The following is an 18524-nucleotide window of genomic DNA, read 5'->3' as shown; positions in this document are numbered from 1 at the left end:
TTTGGATGTTCCCCTGGGGACCCAACAGGGAGGGAAACATTTTTATTATCTTTATAGGAAGAGCCTGAGACTCGACTTGCTATTCAAGAAGCTTTATCTTTGATGGTTGGAGCATATAGTACTTTGGAAGGGGCACAGCGAACTCTCATGGAGGCACTTGTGGCTTCTTATTTAATAAAGGTAGGTCCGTGTGAACCACAAAGTCTGGGTAGTATACAGTTTACATTTTTAAGAACAAAATTGGAATTGCTACTTAAATGTTTTTATAATTAAGAGGAATGTTTGCTTTCACTTGGGCTGTGATTTATGATCTATTTTTAATTCTTCATGATGAAGATATGACTTTAGAGGAGAAGGAGTGGTAGTATTCATAGCTGTGCTTATGTTTAAAGCTTTCCATGTGGGAAAATTATTCTGAATACCAGGTCCTCTGAGTTAAAAGTGTCTTGTCTTCGTAACTGGTAGCTGAGCACTACCGTCAGCTGGGGTAGAGTTTGATAGGTAACGTTTTCAGAGAAAAGCAGAAGGGATGAAAGACAAATTCCATATGTCAGAGTGATTCTTTTTTTTTTTTAACCAATCTGTTCTTTTAATTCTTAAATTCTTGACATTACAGAACTAAACTGAAATTTATTAACATTCCACTCTTACATTTCTTATTGACAAATAAGAAATAAAATTCATGAGCCAAAAAAACCCAAAACAAAACTTAAAAACAGGGAAAAGCTTATAAAACTAAGTATGGACCCCAGCACTAACAGCTGAAAAGAGAATGTGATTTTTAAATTCTTAGCGGATGATAAAGTTGTGTAGAAACTGAACGCTTACAAATTATTTAAAACCTGGAATTATTGACCAGAAATTACACAGTTGGATCATGGGAAAACAGCAGAAAGGGGTTATTGAGGGAACCTAAACTGTTCTAGCTGCACCCCATGCCCTTCTAAGAGGAAAGCTTGGCATTGATTAGATACTGGGCCAGACTAATACTGGCAGCAGAGCCAGTAATAGTAACCTGCCTACCAGAGGAGCCTTCCACTGGGTTGGCAATTTTGATCTGGGCCCCGGACATCTGGCGAATCTCATTAATGTTGGTGCCTTGGCGCCCGATTATGCAGCCAATTAAGTTATTTGGAATGGTGAGTTCATGGGTGGTTTGAGTAGATGCATCCAAACTTGCCCAATAGCCTTTCACCTCTGGAGAGTTGGAGTCAATTCCGGCGAATCCGGTTCCGCCGTGCATCATGGCAAAGTGAGACTGTTGTCTTGCCACTTGGTTCAGATTGGCCAGATGGAGTGGAGAAATGGTGTGTTGTCCTTGAATCGAGTAGGCATCTAGAGGTGGTCCCTCCAGGTCATGGGTGGCGTGGGGGTAGCCCGCAGTGTTGCTGTACCGATCTTGGCCGCCCGCGCAGATGACTGGGGAGCTGGCCGGCATGGGCTGGTACGGAATGGTCATGACTCTCCCTTGCGGAGACTGGGAGATCGTCTCTAGCATGACCAGGCAGATCTGCTTGACACACTCGGTAACAGACTGCGGCATGCCAGCGATGGTGATGGCCTGCTCCGTGGAGTTGGGCAGCATATCCCCCGCCACCTGGACCTGCGCCCCGGTACTCTTGCGGATCTCTTTGATCTTACACCCGCCTTTCCCAATCAGGGAGCCGCACTGGGTGGCCGGCACCACCAGCCTCAGGGTGACCGGGGGCCTGCTGGCTGCTGTGCTGTTGGTCATGGAGCTGTTGATATCTTCCTCCAGCTTGTCGATGATCATAGCGAAAGCCTTAAAGATGGCATTGGTGGGGCCGGTCAGAGTGATGATTCTCTCCGGACAATTCCCCTCCGAGATGTTGATCCGCGCGCCGCTCTCCTCGCGGATCCTCTTAACCGACTCCCCTTTCTTCCCAATGATGCTTCCTACTTCCTTTCCGTGCATAAGAAGCCGAATGGTGAGAGTCACATTTAGTCCGCTTTCAGTCACACCGGCATCCATGGCGAGAGGCGGGCGGCGTTTGGGAGGAGTTGGGCTCGTTAAGTGGTCAAGTCTTTGGTGGCTGGCGGAGGGAGGGGAGGTGTAGGCCCAAAACTGCCCGCGCGAGGCTAGCGAGGGCCGCGGGAGCGAGCGGGAGCGGGCAGGAGGCCGCAGCGTAGTCTCAGGGGCTGGTGGCGTTGGCGGAGGGGGCGAGCGGGGCTGGGAGCGGCGGACTGGCGGGTGGGCGAGGGCGCGGCGGTGGCGACTCCAGCGGCAGCCTCGGCCCAGAGTGATTCTTTAGGAAGTGAACCAGTGCTGTCATACATGCTCTTCTTCCTCTTGTCCTCTTTATTTGGTTTTCAGGGGAATTTATGGGAGGATTTTGAATATCTATAGATATATACACACATATGTTTATGTAATATGAAAAATACTGTGTATTTGCTTCAGTCAGTTCTTTGTCCCACATTTTTAGGGGTAGAAAGAGAAGGAGATTGGAAGATGGAATGATACTAAAAAGTGAGATTAATGTAAATTGTGTCCTAATGGAATTAGACTGACATGATTTAATGTATTTATTTTGAGGGAATTTTAAATGTTCAGAAAGGTATCTGCTCGCTATGAAAATATGAAAGGATTAAAATGTGCTATTAAATATATTCAGAAAGCTTACTATGGGTGGAGTCCTATTGTCACATGCTTTTAGTGGGCCCTGCACGTCATGTTTGTACATCATGGACAAAGCTGTGTAGGCATATTTGGAAGCTCATTAGAATAGAGCACTTAAAACTTTCTCTAGTTAACCTTACAAGGAAGTGTGATGCTTATATAATCACTTATAGATACTGGTTCTATTCCTTCAATCACTTATAGATACTGGTTCTATTCCTTCAGATCAAATAATGTAACACTATTACCAATACAAAGCTAATTTCTTTTCTTTTCACAGACAACGTTCAAAGCAACCAAATTCTAGGTTAATTATGTACTTTAGGCTAGTCTTTAATATATCATCACTCTTTAATGTAATTAAAGGAATGCTAAATAGCAAGAATGCCAGAACGAATAGGACAATATATGTATTTTTAATGTCTCTCTTATTTCACTTATGTCTGTGGATGGAGAAGTGACCTAGGGAAGGTACATAAGAATAAAGCTTCAGGATCAGTAGATTCTGAAACTACTTTTCTGGTTGAACTTTGTAGTCATAGATTATTACTCTAAGTTAATTCAATATTATTTTTGTAGTTGGAACTGCTTTGGAGTCAGTTTTAACTTCAGAGCTAATCTGAGAACATTGGAAGTATTTTGCTTCAAATTGGTGGGGATTCCAAGTAAGCTCTGTTTGTGATTTCTGCAAAATACCTGAGTTTCACTCATGTGACTGAGAGTTGGGGAGGCAGAGGTGGTGGCCAGAAACTGTCACAGTGACTCTGGTCCCAAGGTTTGGGCTGATGATGTGCAGAGATTCCCTGGTTATGATCTTTGGGAGGTCTTCCTGTTTTACCTGGAGTATTCTCTTAAACTGTAAGAGTTCTCTTTAAGTAATGCCACTGTCCAAAGGACTTAACATCATTAAAGATCTTGGACAAATGATTTATTTTATTTAATAGATACGTATTTATTCAAGTGTCACCTTAGAATTTTGAATTGTTTACAATTAGAAAGACTCATCTTGATTGGAATGGATGGCTGGTAATTGATTTTTTTCCCACTTTTTCTTTTTTGGGTCCGGGTTGTCTGTGTATGGTTATGTGTCAAATAGCCTGAAGTTCAAGTTCGACAAGTGGCTGTGAAATTTGCCAGCACTGTGTTTCCCTCAGATCATATCCCTTCCAGATATTTGCTGCTACTAGCTGCAGGAGATCCGTAAGTTTCAAAAGGTGTTAATTTGAATTTTGGTTTATTTTGAATTTATTTGAAAATTACTAGAAGTCATATTGTTTGCAATGTTGGTCTATGAAATTTAGAAACTATTTATTAAAGAAAGTATGGCTTTTGATGTGTTATAGACCTGTACCCATACAGCTTTATGTTTATATAATAATTAAATATTACATGTATATCTCTATATAATATATGCTATATAGATGTATATATGTAACATATATATAGCTAATACAGAAAATGCGTATGAAATGGTCAAGTGTAAATAAAGCAGATCATATGATTGTGTGTGTAATGTAGTTATATCTCTAAAAACAAGCTCTATGTAAGGAGAAAAAAGGCTAATGATGGTTTGACATATGTATTAATATTTTATTAAATGTGGAATATCATTTTATATCTAATATACTAATATTTTAAAATGAGGCATAGGTTGCATTTTATATTAATTATACTACGGCATTTTCTAGAGTGTATATTTTAAAAGAATGTTTAAATGGTTTTGAAATTGGAACGTGCCTTTAAAAGTTATATGCACATATAATGAAGTGTATGTGGACATATTAAAACAACTCTTTTCAGATCTGTTACATATCTTATAGCCAATGACATCTTAAAATCCATGCAGCACTATAATCTATTTCATAATAAACCATTACTACTACCTTTAAGGTTTAGAATTTTTGCATCCTTTAAGTGAGATTCTTATATATTTTTTTCTTTTTTGTTATCAGGGATAGCCTTACTTGGGGGAGGTGAAAAGCTTCATTTAAACTGAGGAATAGTTTAAATAAATTATGCATCCTATGATGATTTGAACACCCTTGCCCATAAACTTTTATGGTCCATTTTTTTTTTAAATGGGTAATTCCTTGATAACTGTTTCATTATTCTAGCTGGCCAACTGTGTGCCCCTCATGCCATTTATTTTCTTTCCTATAAATTGTATATATTTTGCTGTTATTTATTTGGTTGGCATTTTAATTGGACATCGCAAGTTATTACCAGGCCCTGACTTTTGACTTCTGATCTTGGCTGCTGTTTCTTACAGAGCACATTTCGATTTGGTTAAGGTGGCTTTCGATTGTTAATCTTGATTCTGGTGCTCTGTTGCTTCTCTTTCTTTCTTTTTTTGCTTGAATTTCTCCCCAGGAAGCTCTGTTGCTTCTTACTTTTTCTACATTAGTTTCCCAATCATAGGCCAGATGTACTGGGAACTGATAGCCAAGGTGGCAGTTCATGTTAGAGCGGAGTTGGACTTCCAAACAGAGCGCTTAACTGCTGTATCTTATTCTGTAAATGCTGAAAATTATTTTTATTTAAGAAACCAAAACCAGAGCATAACCAATTCAATAGTTTTTCTTCTTTAGTTAAAACTGTTCAGGTCAAATGAAAATCCTCTGACAACTTGAGGCATTATTTATTAATCCTTTCTTTTTGGCCCTTTATCTGTTTGGAAAATGAGACACGATCAGAGGCAATTGAGGAATTAAGTCTCAGAGGCAATTGAGGAATTAAAAGGTATCTAAGTAAGACTATTGCTGAGATCAATCTCTAGATGGTCTGAAATTGGTTGAGGTTTTTATTTTTACACACTGTTACTTTTCAGTTATTAGTTATGCAGAATTGCAGCTGAATACATAGAGATGTAAGAGTTTGGGTAGAATGTATAGACCACTAGATAGTCAACTGAATTTTAAAATATATGTTATAGTTGTTTATGATTTAACTCTACAAGGTAAAGCATACACATATAAATTTACATAATGGATTACTTACCGTACCCTATCTTGTTTTTTTCTGTGAGTCAGATTCAAAGAGGTAAGCCGGATGACTCCCTGAATGTCATGCAATTTCTAAAAAGAAGTGATTTCTTATAATGTGTTATATTGACTCTGCTTAGATAGCCAATAGTGTATTTAAGACATTTTCTGACAACTCCAGCTGCCAAGTAGAATTGCTGTTCTCATTCTTCAAATGATAATTCTCCAATTGGTGACATATATTTTTTATTCTTACTTGTCTTTTCTGAAAGACGTGAAGAAGTTCACGGAGAAGCACAACGTGTATTAAGGTGTCTTCCAGGGAGAAACAGAAAGGAAAGTACTTCTGAGCAGATGCCTTCCTTCCCAGAAATGGTGTATTACATCCAAGAAAAGGTATGGCATGCAACTTAAGGTAATTAGTCTAAATCATATAATGGATGATGAAAATAAAAACATCCATCTTTAAAGTGAATAATGTAATCACTAAATGTTGACTCATAAAATTTCTTTCTTTCTTTCTTTTTTTTTTTTTTTTTTTGTTTTTGAGATGGAGCTTTGCTCTTATTGTCCAGGCTGGAGTGAGCCAGTCACACGATCTTGGCTCACTGTAACCTCTACCTCCTTGGTTCAAGCGATTCTCCTTCCTCAGCCTCCCTAGTAGCTGGAATTACAGCAGCCTGCCACCATGCCCAGCTAATTTTTCGTATTTTTAGTAGAGACAGTGTTTCACCATGTTGTCCAGGCTGGTCTTGAACTCCTGACCTTAGTTGATCCACCTGCCTTAGCCTCCCAAAGTGCTGGGATTACAGGAGTGAGCCACCGTGCCTGGCCGACTTAAAAAGTTTCTAGTGTTGATAGTTACAATAGGGGGAGGTACAAAGTGGGGGAAAAAAATTATAATTTTCTCTTGTAATTGATCTGTTTCGCCTAAACTCGAATCACTTATAATTCCTTTTATGCTTGGTAACATTTTGGCTGTATTTAATATTTTTTTTTTCCCTTAATATGACATGCTTAAAAATCTCCTCTTTTTTAAATTTTTTGAGACAGGGTCTGCTTTGTCACCCAGGCTGGAGTACAGTGGTGTAGTCTCAGTTCACTGAAACCTCCACTTCCCAGACTCAAGCAATCCTCCCTCCTCAGCCTCTTGATAGCTGGGACTACACGTGTGTACCACCACACCTGGCTAATTTTTTATTTTTTGTAGAAACGGTTTTGCTATATTGCCCATGCTGGTTCTCCTTTTTATTTTTAAGGGCACTCTTTAGGGTAGTATAAGTTTAAGGATCCTTCAGGGAACAGTTTTCTTCCCACCATATTCATAAGAGAGCATCCTACCTACTTTTGCAAGCCTCTGCTTTTGCATAGTGTTTTCTGCCAGTAATTCCAGGATATTAGCAGTAATGACCACCTACCCCCTCAAGGCCTTGACTCTATCCGCTTTGCTGGAGTATACCTTCCTACCTTTGACAACTCCACAGGTGATCCTAGCTCTTTGCTAGGTGGGCACCTTAAGGGAGTTGAAGGTCAGTATGCAGTGGCCAGGATTCTGTTTTCCATATAGCAGCACAGTCATATTTGTGGTCAGAATATTCTCTGTGCTGGTAGTTTCCTCCCACTTTCATTATTAGTGAAAATAACTGGCATGCAGTGACCTCAGATGACCATATTAGTAGATGCCTAGAATAGGTTTATTATTTTTAAACAAGTCAGTACAAACATGGAAAAAGGGCATCATACTTGTGATTTAGTGTGTGAGGGACATGTACTGTCAGCATGATTAAAGGAAAGTGGAAAATGTATTGATCAGAAAAAGAAGCAAACCTAGGATATATAGCTAGAAATACAGTTGTTTTTGAGTTGAGGAAGGGCAGATATGCTCCATTTTTCACTAATTGTGTCTGTTTTGGGACTTTTAAACTTAGGCTTCCCATCGAATGAAAACTCCAGTCAAGTACATGACTGGGACCACTGTCCTTCCATTTAACCCAGCCGCCTTTGGAGAGGTAGGACTTTGATATATTCCTACTTACTTTTTGTAAGTGTTCTAAAAAGATCACACCACACCCAAAGAGATGTCTGTTATTTTGTTTTGTTTTAGGTAAATCGGTATTGTGGTATTATTGTTCTTCATTGGGTTATTTAAAAAAAAAATTGGGAAATTGGTATTATTTTAATTCATAGTGGAGTATGTAAATATATTTATCTTGGTGAGATTCTTTTTGTGAAAGAGCTGGATATTCTGTAGTGATTACTGTTGGGATTTTGCAGTAAGTTAGATTTGGGTTTTAAAGCCAACATACTGTTGAGGTTGTTAGGATTATTTAGTTTTGAAGGTTGGGGAAGATTAATTGATCACACTTATTAAGGGAAATTCTATTTTTTAGATCATTGACTTGCACTAAGTAAATTACAAGAGGTAATCTTGTTCAGAGTAAGAATTTTCACAATGAATTTGCGGCCTATCCTAACCATCAATGAAAAAGCTTCCAGAGGACTCCTTAGTAGTCTGTTTATGTAAGGGTTGTTTTGTTTTTATTTGTTTTGATAAGGGGTCTCACTCTGTCGCCCAGGCTGAAATACAGTGGCGGGATCTTGGCTCATTTCAACCTCGCTTCCTGGGCTGAAGTGAACCTCTCACCTCAGCCTCTTGAGTAGCTGAGACTACAGGCATGCACCACCACTCCTGGCTAATTTTGTTGTCTTTTTGGTAGAGATGGATTTCACCATGTTTCCCAGGCTGGTCTTGAGCTCCTAGGCTAAAGCAATTCTCCTGCCTCATCCTTCCAAAGTGTTGGGATTACAGGCATGAGCTCCCAAGTCTGGTTTATATCAGAGGTTTTTATGGTGTTATATCTATTTTTCTCTAGATGATTTGAATCCATTTTCTCAAATTCTTGTCAGTGGAGATTAAACACAACTGGAATTCTATGGGAATAATAGATCATTTGTTCCAGATTTATGCCCCTTCCCTCCCTCCCTTCCTTCCCTCCTTCCCCTCTTCCCTCCTTCCCTCCCTCCCTCCCTCTCTCTGTCTCTCTCTCTCTCTCTCTCTCTCTCTCACACACACACACACACACACACACACACACAAACACACACACAAACAAACAAACTTTTATAAAATAATGATTTTTATTACAATTTTTAACTTTTAGGTTTGGGTTTTCATTTACCCTGGTATTAACCCCAATACCCCATAGTGATCTTTTCTGCTCCCCTCCTTCCTCTCACCCTGTCTCCTCAAGTAGACCCCAGTGTCTGTTTCCTTCTTTGTGTTCAGAAGTTCTTGCCATCTAACTACCACTTAAAAGTGAGAACGGTATTTGATTTTCTGTTCCTGCATTAGTTTGCTAAGGATAACAGCCTCCAGCTCCAATTTCTGACTTTAAAAGTTCAGTTTATATTTTAACTTCATTAAAAAATGAAGTATTTGATTTTCTGTTCCCGTGTTAGTTTGCTAAGGATAATAGCCTTCAGCTCCCAATTTCTGACTTTAAAAGTTGTTTGTATTTTAACTTCATTAAAAAATTATTTGGATTTGCAAACCTTGCTGTATAGATTTTGCTCCATGATGGAATATTTTCTGCTTTCCATGAGGATTGGAATAGCTTTATGAAGAAGGGTGGGGGAACCAAAACTAGAAATTGTTACTTTGAAGAGTACCTTCCCACATTAACTTTTCAAGAAGCTTATCTAGTCTTCCTCTCTGTTCTGTTTGTAGATAGTTCTGTACTTGCGCATGTGCCTCGCACACAGTGCAGGGGTGGTGCCCACCTCTCAGAGTTTGGCTGATATGCAGGATCATGCCCCAGCCATTGGACGTTACATACGGACTTTAATGTCAGGCGGGCAGGTGGCACCCTCATCATCTTCTAACAAGAGTGGGGAAACTAACCCTGTGCAGATCTACATTGGCCTGCTTCAGCAGCTGTTAGCAGGTGTTGGAGGTAGGAATTTGTGATGCTAAGGAAAGATATTAGAGAACTTAAGCAAAAATCTAATTTTAAATTTAGCTAAGATTATAGCAAAATTATTCTCTCTCGTCACTTCTATAACTGAACATTAGCCTTTGTTTCTTTTTAAATGTTACCTGATTCATTCTAGATACTAGTTCTTTTTTCAGAAAGAAATACTAACAATAGATAATATATTTTTACTTTGGAAGTGGATATGAAGAACAGGGTATCCTTTTAAAGATAGCTAATCTGTAAATTTGCTGTGGTGAATCACATACTATATATAGGTTGTGTAGTTTTTTTTTTTTTAATAGAACTGAAAGAATGTGTGTTAAAGCAGTAGCCTTATACTTTAAAGGAATTTAGTGATCCCTGTATGTTCATTACTTTTCTCGAAACTTAAAGTGGTTCTGAATTCTTACTTAGGTTTGCCGGTTATGTACTGTCTATTGGAAGCTGTGTCAGTGTATCCAGAAAAGCTGGCTACCAAATTTGTGGACAAAGCAGAATGGATAAAGGTATGTTCTGCATGTACCTTTTTTTTTTAAATTCTATTTCCGAAATAGAATTAAATTAATTAATAGAATTAACCTCATGATTTTTTTCCCCCCACCAGCATTCCTATGATCTTTTCTGCCTTTAGGTCATTGTGAAAACTCTCATCATCAGACACTTACTGGGAAGCACATGTAGGTCACTATGTCTCATTGACACATCTGGAGGAGAGTGGGAGGTGAATTGAGAAGCATAGGAATAAAAAAATAATTCCTTTTCTGTTTCAAAAGTTTTTTTTTTTTGTGAAAATAATAGATTTGTGTAGTTTAAATAAAAACTGTGTAAAATGTCTCCTTTCCTTAACCATCTCCCACCTACCCAAGTCTCCTAATTTTTGCCCTTTCTGCTCCCCTCAGACAAGCATATGTCAGTCACCACTTATATATGGCATATTTTCTAGAGTTTACTTATGTACATACACATAAAAATGTGCATTTAAAATTTTTGTTTTTTCTTTTTACAAAAAGCAGAATGCTATTCACACAGTTTTATACATTCTTTCACTTAATAGTAGAACCTGGAACTATTCCACTGCAACTATGGAGAGAGCATCTTATTTATTGTAACAGCATCCGTTTTTATTGTATGAATGTACTGTAATGTATTCTAGATCTTTATAAATGGCCATTTAGAGTAAGCACTTCCATTCTGCTACAATGAATAATCTATCATCTTGCATATTGAGGAAGTATATATTTTAGATGGATTCCCCAGAAATGGAATAGCTGGACCAGAGGACATGTGCTCTTATAATTTTCCTAGATAATGCGACACCCTCCATGTGGGTGGTACCAATGTACACTTCTACCAGCCATGTATGAGTGTGTTCCTGTCCCATGGCCACACCAAAAGGGATGCCAAGTTTAACAAACAAAAATACAAGATACTCAGTTAAATTTGGATTTCAGATAAATAATAATTTTTTTTAGTGTAAGTATTGGCCCACACACTTTTCTGTATCTCCATATGCTACATATTGCAGTTCTTTTTTTGGAAAATACAGCTTGAATGATGGTAAAAATGTACAAATTATAACTTTAAGTGTGAAAACATGAATGAAATTTACCAAGAGGTGTTAGTTTTGCACATTTCTGGGTAATCTGGTCTTATGAAATTGCTTCTAGTTTAAAAAGGAATTTTTATTTCTTATAATACTGATTTTAAAATAATTTTATAGGTTTTGAGCTTTGATATTTTAGATCAGAGGTTGTCATATTATAGTCAAAGGTCCAAATATGGCCTGCCTCCTATTTTTGTAGAGCTTGCAAGCCAAGAATGATTTTTACATTTTTAAATGTGGAAAAAAAATCAAGAAACTAACATTTCATGACATGAACATTTTCGTGTCCACGTTTTACTGGAAAACAGGCATACTCATTCTTTGGGTATTGTCTGTTGCTGCTTTTGCACTGCAGTGGCAGAATGGAGTAGTTGCAACAGAGACCAAATGGCCCATAAATCCTTTTCTTTTCTTTTTTTTTTTTTGAGACAGAGTCTCAATTTGTTGCCAGGCAGAGGCTGGAGTGCAGTGGCACGATCTTGGCTTACTGCAACCTCCACCTCCCGGGTTCAAGCAATTCTCCTGCCTCAGCCTCCCAAGTAGCTAGGACTACAGGTGCACGCCACCACGCCCAGCTAATTTTTTTGTATTTTTAATAGAGACGGGGTTTCATCATGTTGGCCAGGATGGTCTCAATCTCTTGACCTTGTGATCCACCCACCTCGGCCTCCCAAAGTGCTGGGATTACAGGCGTGAGCCACTGTGCCCGGCCCCTTTTTGGTTTTTTATAGAAGTTGCTGACCCTTGTTTTAGATCATCTGCGAATAGATTTCACCTGTTTTGTACTTGCGTTATCTTTGATGAAAATGCACTGAAGATTTTGTAATATAATTCATTCAGCTTTCATTTTGTTTTCAAATAATATCTTGTTTTTTTCTCATGGATATCAATAGATTGAACATTCTTTTAATTTTAAAAGTTGTCAGCAGGCACATGGTTCTGTGTCATGTATATATATATATATATATATATATATTTTTTTTTTTTTTTATACTGCTCAGAGTCTGATGAATAGCAGTAAAGAAGAAATGCGTGAACTGGCAGCATTGTTTTATTCTGTGGTGGTATCAACAGTGTCGGGGAGTGAGTTGAAATCAATGATAGAACAACTTATAAAGACTACAAAAGACAATCACGTATGTTACTTTGTCTTCATTCCTTTTTGTGGGAGGCAGGGTTTTGTAAAAGGATCTAACTTCAGTTTCTATGTTCTCATTTGTAAAATGAACTTCTGAATTCCTTGCTTTTATGAACGTAAAGAGTAAATGAGATAGGTAATACATTGGTTCAGTCAGCTCACTTAACAATATGGGTGCTGTGCCTGATAAGCACTGTTTTAGGTGCTAGGAGTACAGTGATTCATAAATACGTGAGAATCCCTAGTACAACAGGATGCTCACATACCACTACAGCCATACCACTGTGAACACACCTAATCCCATCTGATCTTGGAAACTAAGCAGGGTCGGGCCTGATTAGTACTGAAAGCGAGAAATGTTAGCTCCTTTTCTCTTCCTCATCTATTGCTGCCAGTTAAAAAAAAACAAATTTTACTTCAAATAGTTTGTTGGTTACCTTGTGTTTAGAGGTTTTAGCAATTAGAAATAGGATCTGTTCATTGTCGTCTGTTGGCAATAGGGAGACATTATGTGTGAAAGTTACGACATTGTAGTTACGTAAGTGCTGTAAGCTAGAAAGTGGCATGGGAGCGTGTAGCATGTAGGACTCACCTCACCTGGAATTGGAGTGGGCATGGAATTAGAGAATGTAAATCTTAAAGTGAATCAAGATTCAGCTTCTCAAAATTCTGTTGGAAACTCAAGGTTTCTCTTGTTCCCTAAGCTTGATGTATTAGCATCTAGTGAAACCTCGAGTGTTCACTCTATTCCTTAGCCTTATGTTTTGTTTGAGAGATGATCCTAATAGACACAAAGATATTACCATGTATTTTTGTATATATGAGAGGGAGCCAGAGATATGTTACTGTTTTGTTAAATTCAGAGCCCAGAGATACAGCATGGATCCTTGCTTGCATTGGGATTCACGGTGGGAAGATACTTGGCTAAAAAGAAAATCAGAATGGCAGAGCAACAAGAGAGAAATGCTGACCTCCTCCCTGATCAAGAGGAACTCATTCAGAGTGCTACAGAAACAATAGGTAATTAATGTCTTTATGCCGACTTGGGTGTTGCAATTTTTGAATTATGTTAAATTTTAACATGGCATTTTAGTTTCTTTTTATAGCGTTGTACTTTAAAGACACAAGCTTTTTCACAAAAATCTTGATAAATTCTGTATTTTTAATAACAATGAAGGCTGAGTGTGGTGGCTCATGCCTGTAATCTCAGTACTTTGGGAGGCCAAGGTGAGAGGATCTCTTGAGTCCAGGAGTTTGAGACCAGTCTAGGCAACATAGTGAGACCTAGCCTCTACAAAAAATAAAATTAGCTGGATATGGTAGCATGTTCCGGTAGTCTCAACTACTGAGGAGACTAAGGTGTGAGGATCACTGAAGCCTGGGAGGTCGAGGCTGCAGTGAGCTGTGATCATGCCACTGTACTCCAGCCTGGGTAACAGAGCTAGACCCTGTCTCAAAAAGAACAAAACAGAAAAAACCAAAGCACTCTTTTTTTTTTTCCTGTACATTTTTTGCATACATGTTTTTATAAAGGGATGATCCTATTATGGGCAAAAATTTATATATTAGAAAAAAACTACTCTATCCTCTGTTGCCATGTTGTCTTTCCACTGAATAAATGTTAACAAATTGTCAACTAGAAGATACTGTAGACTTTGATTTTTATTTTGCTGTCTTAAAAATAATCTTGAGTACGTCACTGGTTGCTTTGGGTCATAAGGATAATGAATGGTATGATTCTCTTTTTGGCTAAATGTGCTTATAGGCTCATTTTTGGACAGTACATCACCCCTCCTGGCAATTGCTGCCTGCACAGCCCTGGGTGAAATTGGCAGAAATGGTCCACTCCCAATCCCCAGTGAGGGATCTGGCTTTACCAAATTGCATCTTGTAGAAAGCTTACTAAATAGAATACCTTCCAGTAAAGAGACGAATAAGGTACGTTTCTTTCTTATTTCTTCCCTTTCTGGAATTTCTGTTCATAAATGAGCAAAAACAAATTCTAATGAGAATAGTTGGCATTACAGCTGGAGGAAGGATTTAATGTAAAAATGGGTGATAAAGAAAAAAGCTTGAGTGTTTTGAGTTAGAGGTGATCTGTGTACAACCTTAGTGTGTACATCTTTTGACCCAGTCATTCCAATTTAGGTCTTTATTACGATTTGAGTGAAATATTAAATTCATCAGGAAATATCTTTTGTCATGCATAAGGTGTGTAATAAGATATTAAGTCGTTTTATGATTTTTGTCATTTTAGACCAAATATAAATCCTAATCTAAAGCCAGTTTTGAGGTATAAGATGATTTAATGAGCAGAAATAGCAGTTTACTACTACAAGTTTAATTGATATAATTTTAATCTTGGTCTAGCTACTATTTAAAACTTTCTGAGAAGAGACATAGTATAGTTTTTATTAGCTGTTAACTAATCATTGCCAATCATTGTTAAGCACTTGTAATGTACCAGAGAGTGTGTTAAGTGCTTTGCATGTATTGACTGAATCTTATAAAAGGTCTAGTGAAATAGGCACAGTTATCATCTCTATATGAGATAACATGAGGAAACAGAGTCACAGAGAGGGTAAATAAGTTGCTTAAGGTCACACCTGTATGACCTTAGGCGAAATGGTTGAGATGTGATTTGGTCCTAGGTCCTCCTGGCCCAGAACCCACATTTTAAATCATTATAGTTTGAAAGGTAATAAGCCTAATTAAAGGCTTTTGTCTTTTGCAGCTGTGGGTCCTTAGTGGACTCAGATTTGTGTGTTTCTACCTTCAATGACTTATATACATGCTATTGTAAAATTTGATGCTTTTATAAAAACTTATATGTTGGTGCATTAGATAGACTACCCTTCTTCCTGTCATCTCATTTTGGAAATACTGTACTGAGGTAAAGCTATTATATACTCTGTTTAAAAGAAAAAAATTTGGTGTTCTTCCAGATGAAAGAACGGGCAATCCAAACTCTGGGATATTTTCCAGTTGGGGATGGAGATTTTCCTCACCAGAAACTCCTCTTGCAAGGTCTGATGGATTCTGTGGAGGTATTTATATTGCTACCTGATTGTTAGTTATTCAAAGAAAAAGTAGCTACGGTTTGTTTTTTTAGGTACAGTTTTGCCTGCTATGAGATTTTTTTTACTTACTCATTCACCAAATACTTAAGTACTAGTTTTGCACTCATCACTGTGCTAGGTATAGCATTGACTAAATCACCTATGAGGGAAAGATCTTTTCTTATAATTTTTGAGCAAAGCACAGTGCAATGTGGTAGAAGGGAAAACATACTCACATACCCAGTCAGCCAGATGGGTGGAGTGAGCCATTAAAAAACAGTTGCTCTTGAGTATTTCAGTTGTTTTCAAGTCTGATGATTTAGCTTCTGTCCTCTAGATGCCTAGTGTAGTGAAGAAGACCTACAAGTAGGCAAATGCGAACAGAGTGTACTAAGTGTCTCAGCATGGTGTGATCTGGCCCCTGCTTTCCTTAGCCTTGATTCTTGACATTCACTCACTTTCTGTATACCAGCCTCTTTGGCCACCTTGCACTGAGCTTTTGAAAGCCTTCTACTTCCTTCCCAGATTGTTGCTGAGCTCCTTGAAAAGCCTTCTCTGGCCCGTCAAACTAGGGTCCATTCTTAGGTTATTTGTGCCACCATGTCTCTCATTCTTTTTCTTCACAGCATTTATCACAGTTTCTAATTGTCTGCGAGGCTGCATGCAGACCATTTGGCTGACTGCTATAAAGCAACTGCCTAGCAGTGTGATTGGTAATAGCAGGACCTCAGTAAATAAATATTGACAGACTAAGAGACTGAATGAAGAGACATTTGTGTATAAGGCAGTAGAATCACAAAGGAAGGTGTAATTCTATCAGGAGGAGTTAGTGTAGGTTTTTGGAGGAGAGGTTTCTGTTGGGCCCTGAAAGATGGGAGGGAGGAGAGAGAATTGAGGCCAAGGACTGAGGCACCTGAGTAAGAGAGCCGATAGTCTGGATTCTGAATTCATTATTTTTAAAGCGAATTTTTTTATACAACCCCAGGCTCCTGGGATGTCATTCACATTGTAACCACTTGGAGAGAAACTTATGATACTGGCTTTCTTATTTTTTTTCTTTTTTAAATCCCTGAGCAAGGTGGGTTTCTTCTAGGGTTTTTTCCCCCCCCGAGATGGCGTTTTGCGCTGTCTTCCAGGCTGGACTGAAGTGGCGCGATCTTGGCTCACTGCTGTCTCCACCTCCCGGGTTCAAGCGATTCTCCTGCCTCAGCCTCCCAAGTAACTGGGATTATAGGTGCCTTCCACCATGCCTGGCTAATTTTTGTATTTTTAGTAGAGACAGGGATTCACCACATTGACCAGGCTGGTCTTGAACTCCTGACCTCAGGTGATCCGCCCATCTCAGCCTCCGAAAGTGCTGGGATTACAGATGTGAGCCACTGCGCCTAGCCTGTTTTGTTTTTTTTTCAAGGAAGACTTGTCTGAATTCTTAACTTGCTTTTAATGCCATCATTTTAAGAGTTTAGAAATACATGAAAAATTTTAAGAGTTTAGAAATGTGGAAATAAGATAGAGAGATTAGATGATGAGAATAATGAAAAACATGAAACAGAAGCAGAATATCTTCACAGTCAAGGAGGATGCAGTGCTGAATGTTTTTTGGTTTCTTTTAACTTTTAATTTATTTTATTTTTACAACAGGATCTCACTCTGTCACCAAGGCTGAAGTATACTGCATCTCCTAGGCTCAAGGCAGCCTCCTACATCAGCCTCCTAAGTAGCTGGGACCACAGGCATGCCCTACTATGCCTGGCTAATATTTTAATTTTTTATAGAGACAGTGTATTTCTGTGTTGCCCCGGTGGTCTTGAATTCCTGGGCTTAAGTGATCTTCCCACCTAGGTCTCCCAAAATGCTGGGATTATTTGTATAAGCCATTGTGCCTGGCCCGTTTTGAATTTTTTAAAATTGATACATAATAGTTATAAATATTTATAGGATATATGTGATATTTTGATATAAGCATGCAATGTATCATGATCCAATTAGGGTAATTGGGATATTCATCATTTTAAGTGGGGGAGATGCTACATACTTTTAAACAACCAGATCTTTTGAGAACTCACTATCAGAAGAGTAAGGGGGAAGTTCACCCCCATGAGACAGTCACCTCCCACCAGGCCCGTCCTCCACATTGAGGATTACGATTTCAGTCATGGGATTTGAGCAGGGACACAAATCCAAACCATATCACATATAGAAATGCAATGGTTTGTATATTTATTTTGTATCCTGTAACTTACTGAATTTATCAGTTCTAATAGTTTGTTGTTTATCTTTTAAAGAACCCAAATTTTTATTTCATTACTCTTCTGTATTTTTTATTAGTCTCAATTTCATTTACTTCTGCTCTGAATTTTATTATTTCTTTCCTCTACTAATTTTGGGTTCATTTTGTTCTGGCTTTTCTAATTCTTTAAAGTGCATCACTAAGAAAGTCTTTCTACTTTTCTGATGTAAACATTTATTGCTGTGAACTTCCCACTTAGCATTGCTTTCGTTGTATTTTATAGATTTTGGTATGTTGTGTTTTCATTTTCATTTGTATCAATGCATTTTAAGTTTTTCTTACTTGATTTTTTTCTTAGACCCATTTGTTGTTCAGGAACATGTTGTTTAATTTCCATGTATTTCTATAGTGTCCAAAATTCCTCTTGTTATTGATTTCTAGTTTTATTTCATTATGGTCAGAAAAGATACTTGATTGGATTTTGATTTTTTTTTTTGAATTGCTTGAGACTTGCTTTGTGTCTAACATATGGTCTACCCTGGAAAATGTTTCATGTGCTGATAAGAAAGATACATATTCTATAGCAGTTGGATGAAATGTTCTGTAAAAGTCAGGCCCATTTTGTCTAGAGTGTAGTTTAATTTTGATTTGGGTGGCTTGATTTTCTGTCTGGATGACCTGTGCATTACTGAGAGTGGGTCTTTACTGTGCATGACTGAAGTCAGTCTTCAACTATTTTTTTCCCTTTCCCTTTTTCCCTTTCCCTTTCCCTTTCCCTTTCTTTCCCTTTCCCTTACCCTTACCCTTTCCCTTTCCCTTTCCCTTTCCCTTTCCCTTTCCCTTTCCCATTCCCTTTCTTTCCCTTTTCCCTTTCTCTTTCCTTCGGCACATTTAATAT

General features: G+C 38.2%; 1 protein-coding gene across 8 annotated transcripts in view; it reads left to right on the top strand.

The window, feature by feature from the left end:
* ECPAS (Ecm29 proteasome adaptor and scaffold) overlaps positions 1-18524 on the top strand; it is a 119681-nt gene that overhangs the window by 61307 nt on the left and 39850 nt on the right. For 7 of the 8 annotated variants that reach the window (XR_013535875.1, XM_009001202.6, XM_078374239.1 and 4 more), the window contains 10 exons: positions 58-180; positions 3738-3841; positions 5895-6018; positions 7551-7631; positions 9350-9575; positions 10011-10102; positions 12201-12335; positions 13201-13357; positions 14103-14275; positions 15283-15384. Coding sequence is in view for 7 of the 8 variants with exons in the window: in XM_009001202.6 (XP_008999450.2) it covers positions 58-180; positions 3738-3841; positions 5895-6018; positions 7551-7631; positions 9350-9575; positions 10011-10102; positions 12201-12335; positions 13201-13357; positions 14103-14275; positions 15283-15384 (1317 nt within the window). In the remaining variant the exon portion in view is untranslated. Of the gene's footprint in view, positions 1-57; positions 181-1298; positions 1950-3737; positions 3842-5894; positions 6019-7550; positions 7632-9349; positions 9576-10010; positions 10103-12200; positions 12336-13200; positions 13358-14102; positions 14276-15282; positions 15385-18524 lie in introns of those variants that run through there. The other variant, XM_035254602.3, reaches the window with a different exon arrangement.

Source organism: Callithrix jacchus, chromosome 1, assembly GCF_049354715.1.
Source record: "Callithrix jacchus isolate 240 chromosome 1, calJac240_pri, whole genome shotgun sequence".
Lineage (NCBI taxonomy): Eukaryota > Metazoa > Chordata > Mammalia > Primates > Cebidae > Callithrix > Callithrix jacchus.
This window is presented reverse-complemented; position numbering and strand designations above follow the sequence as displayed.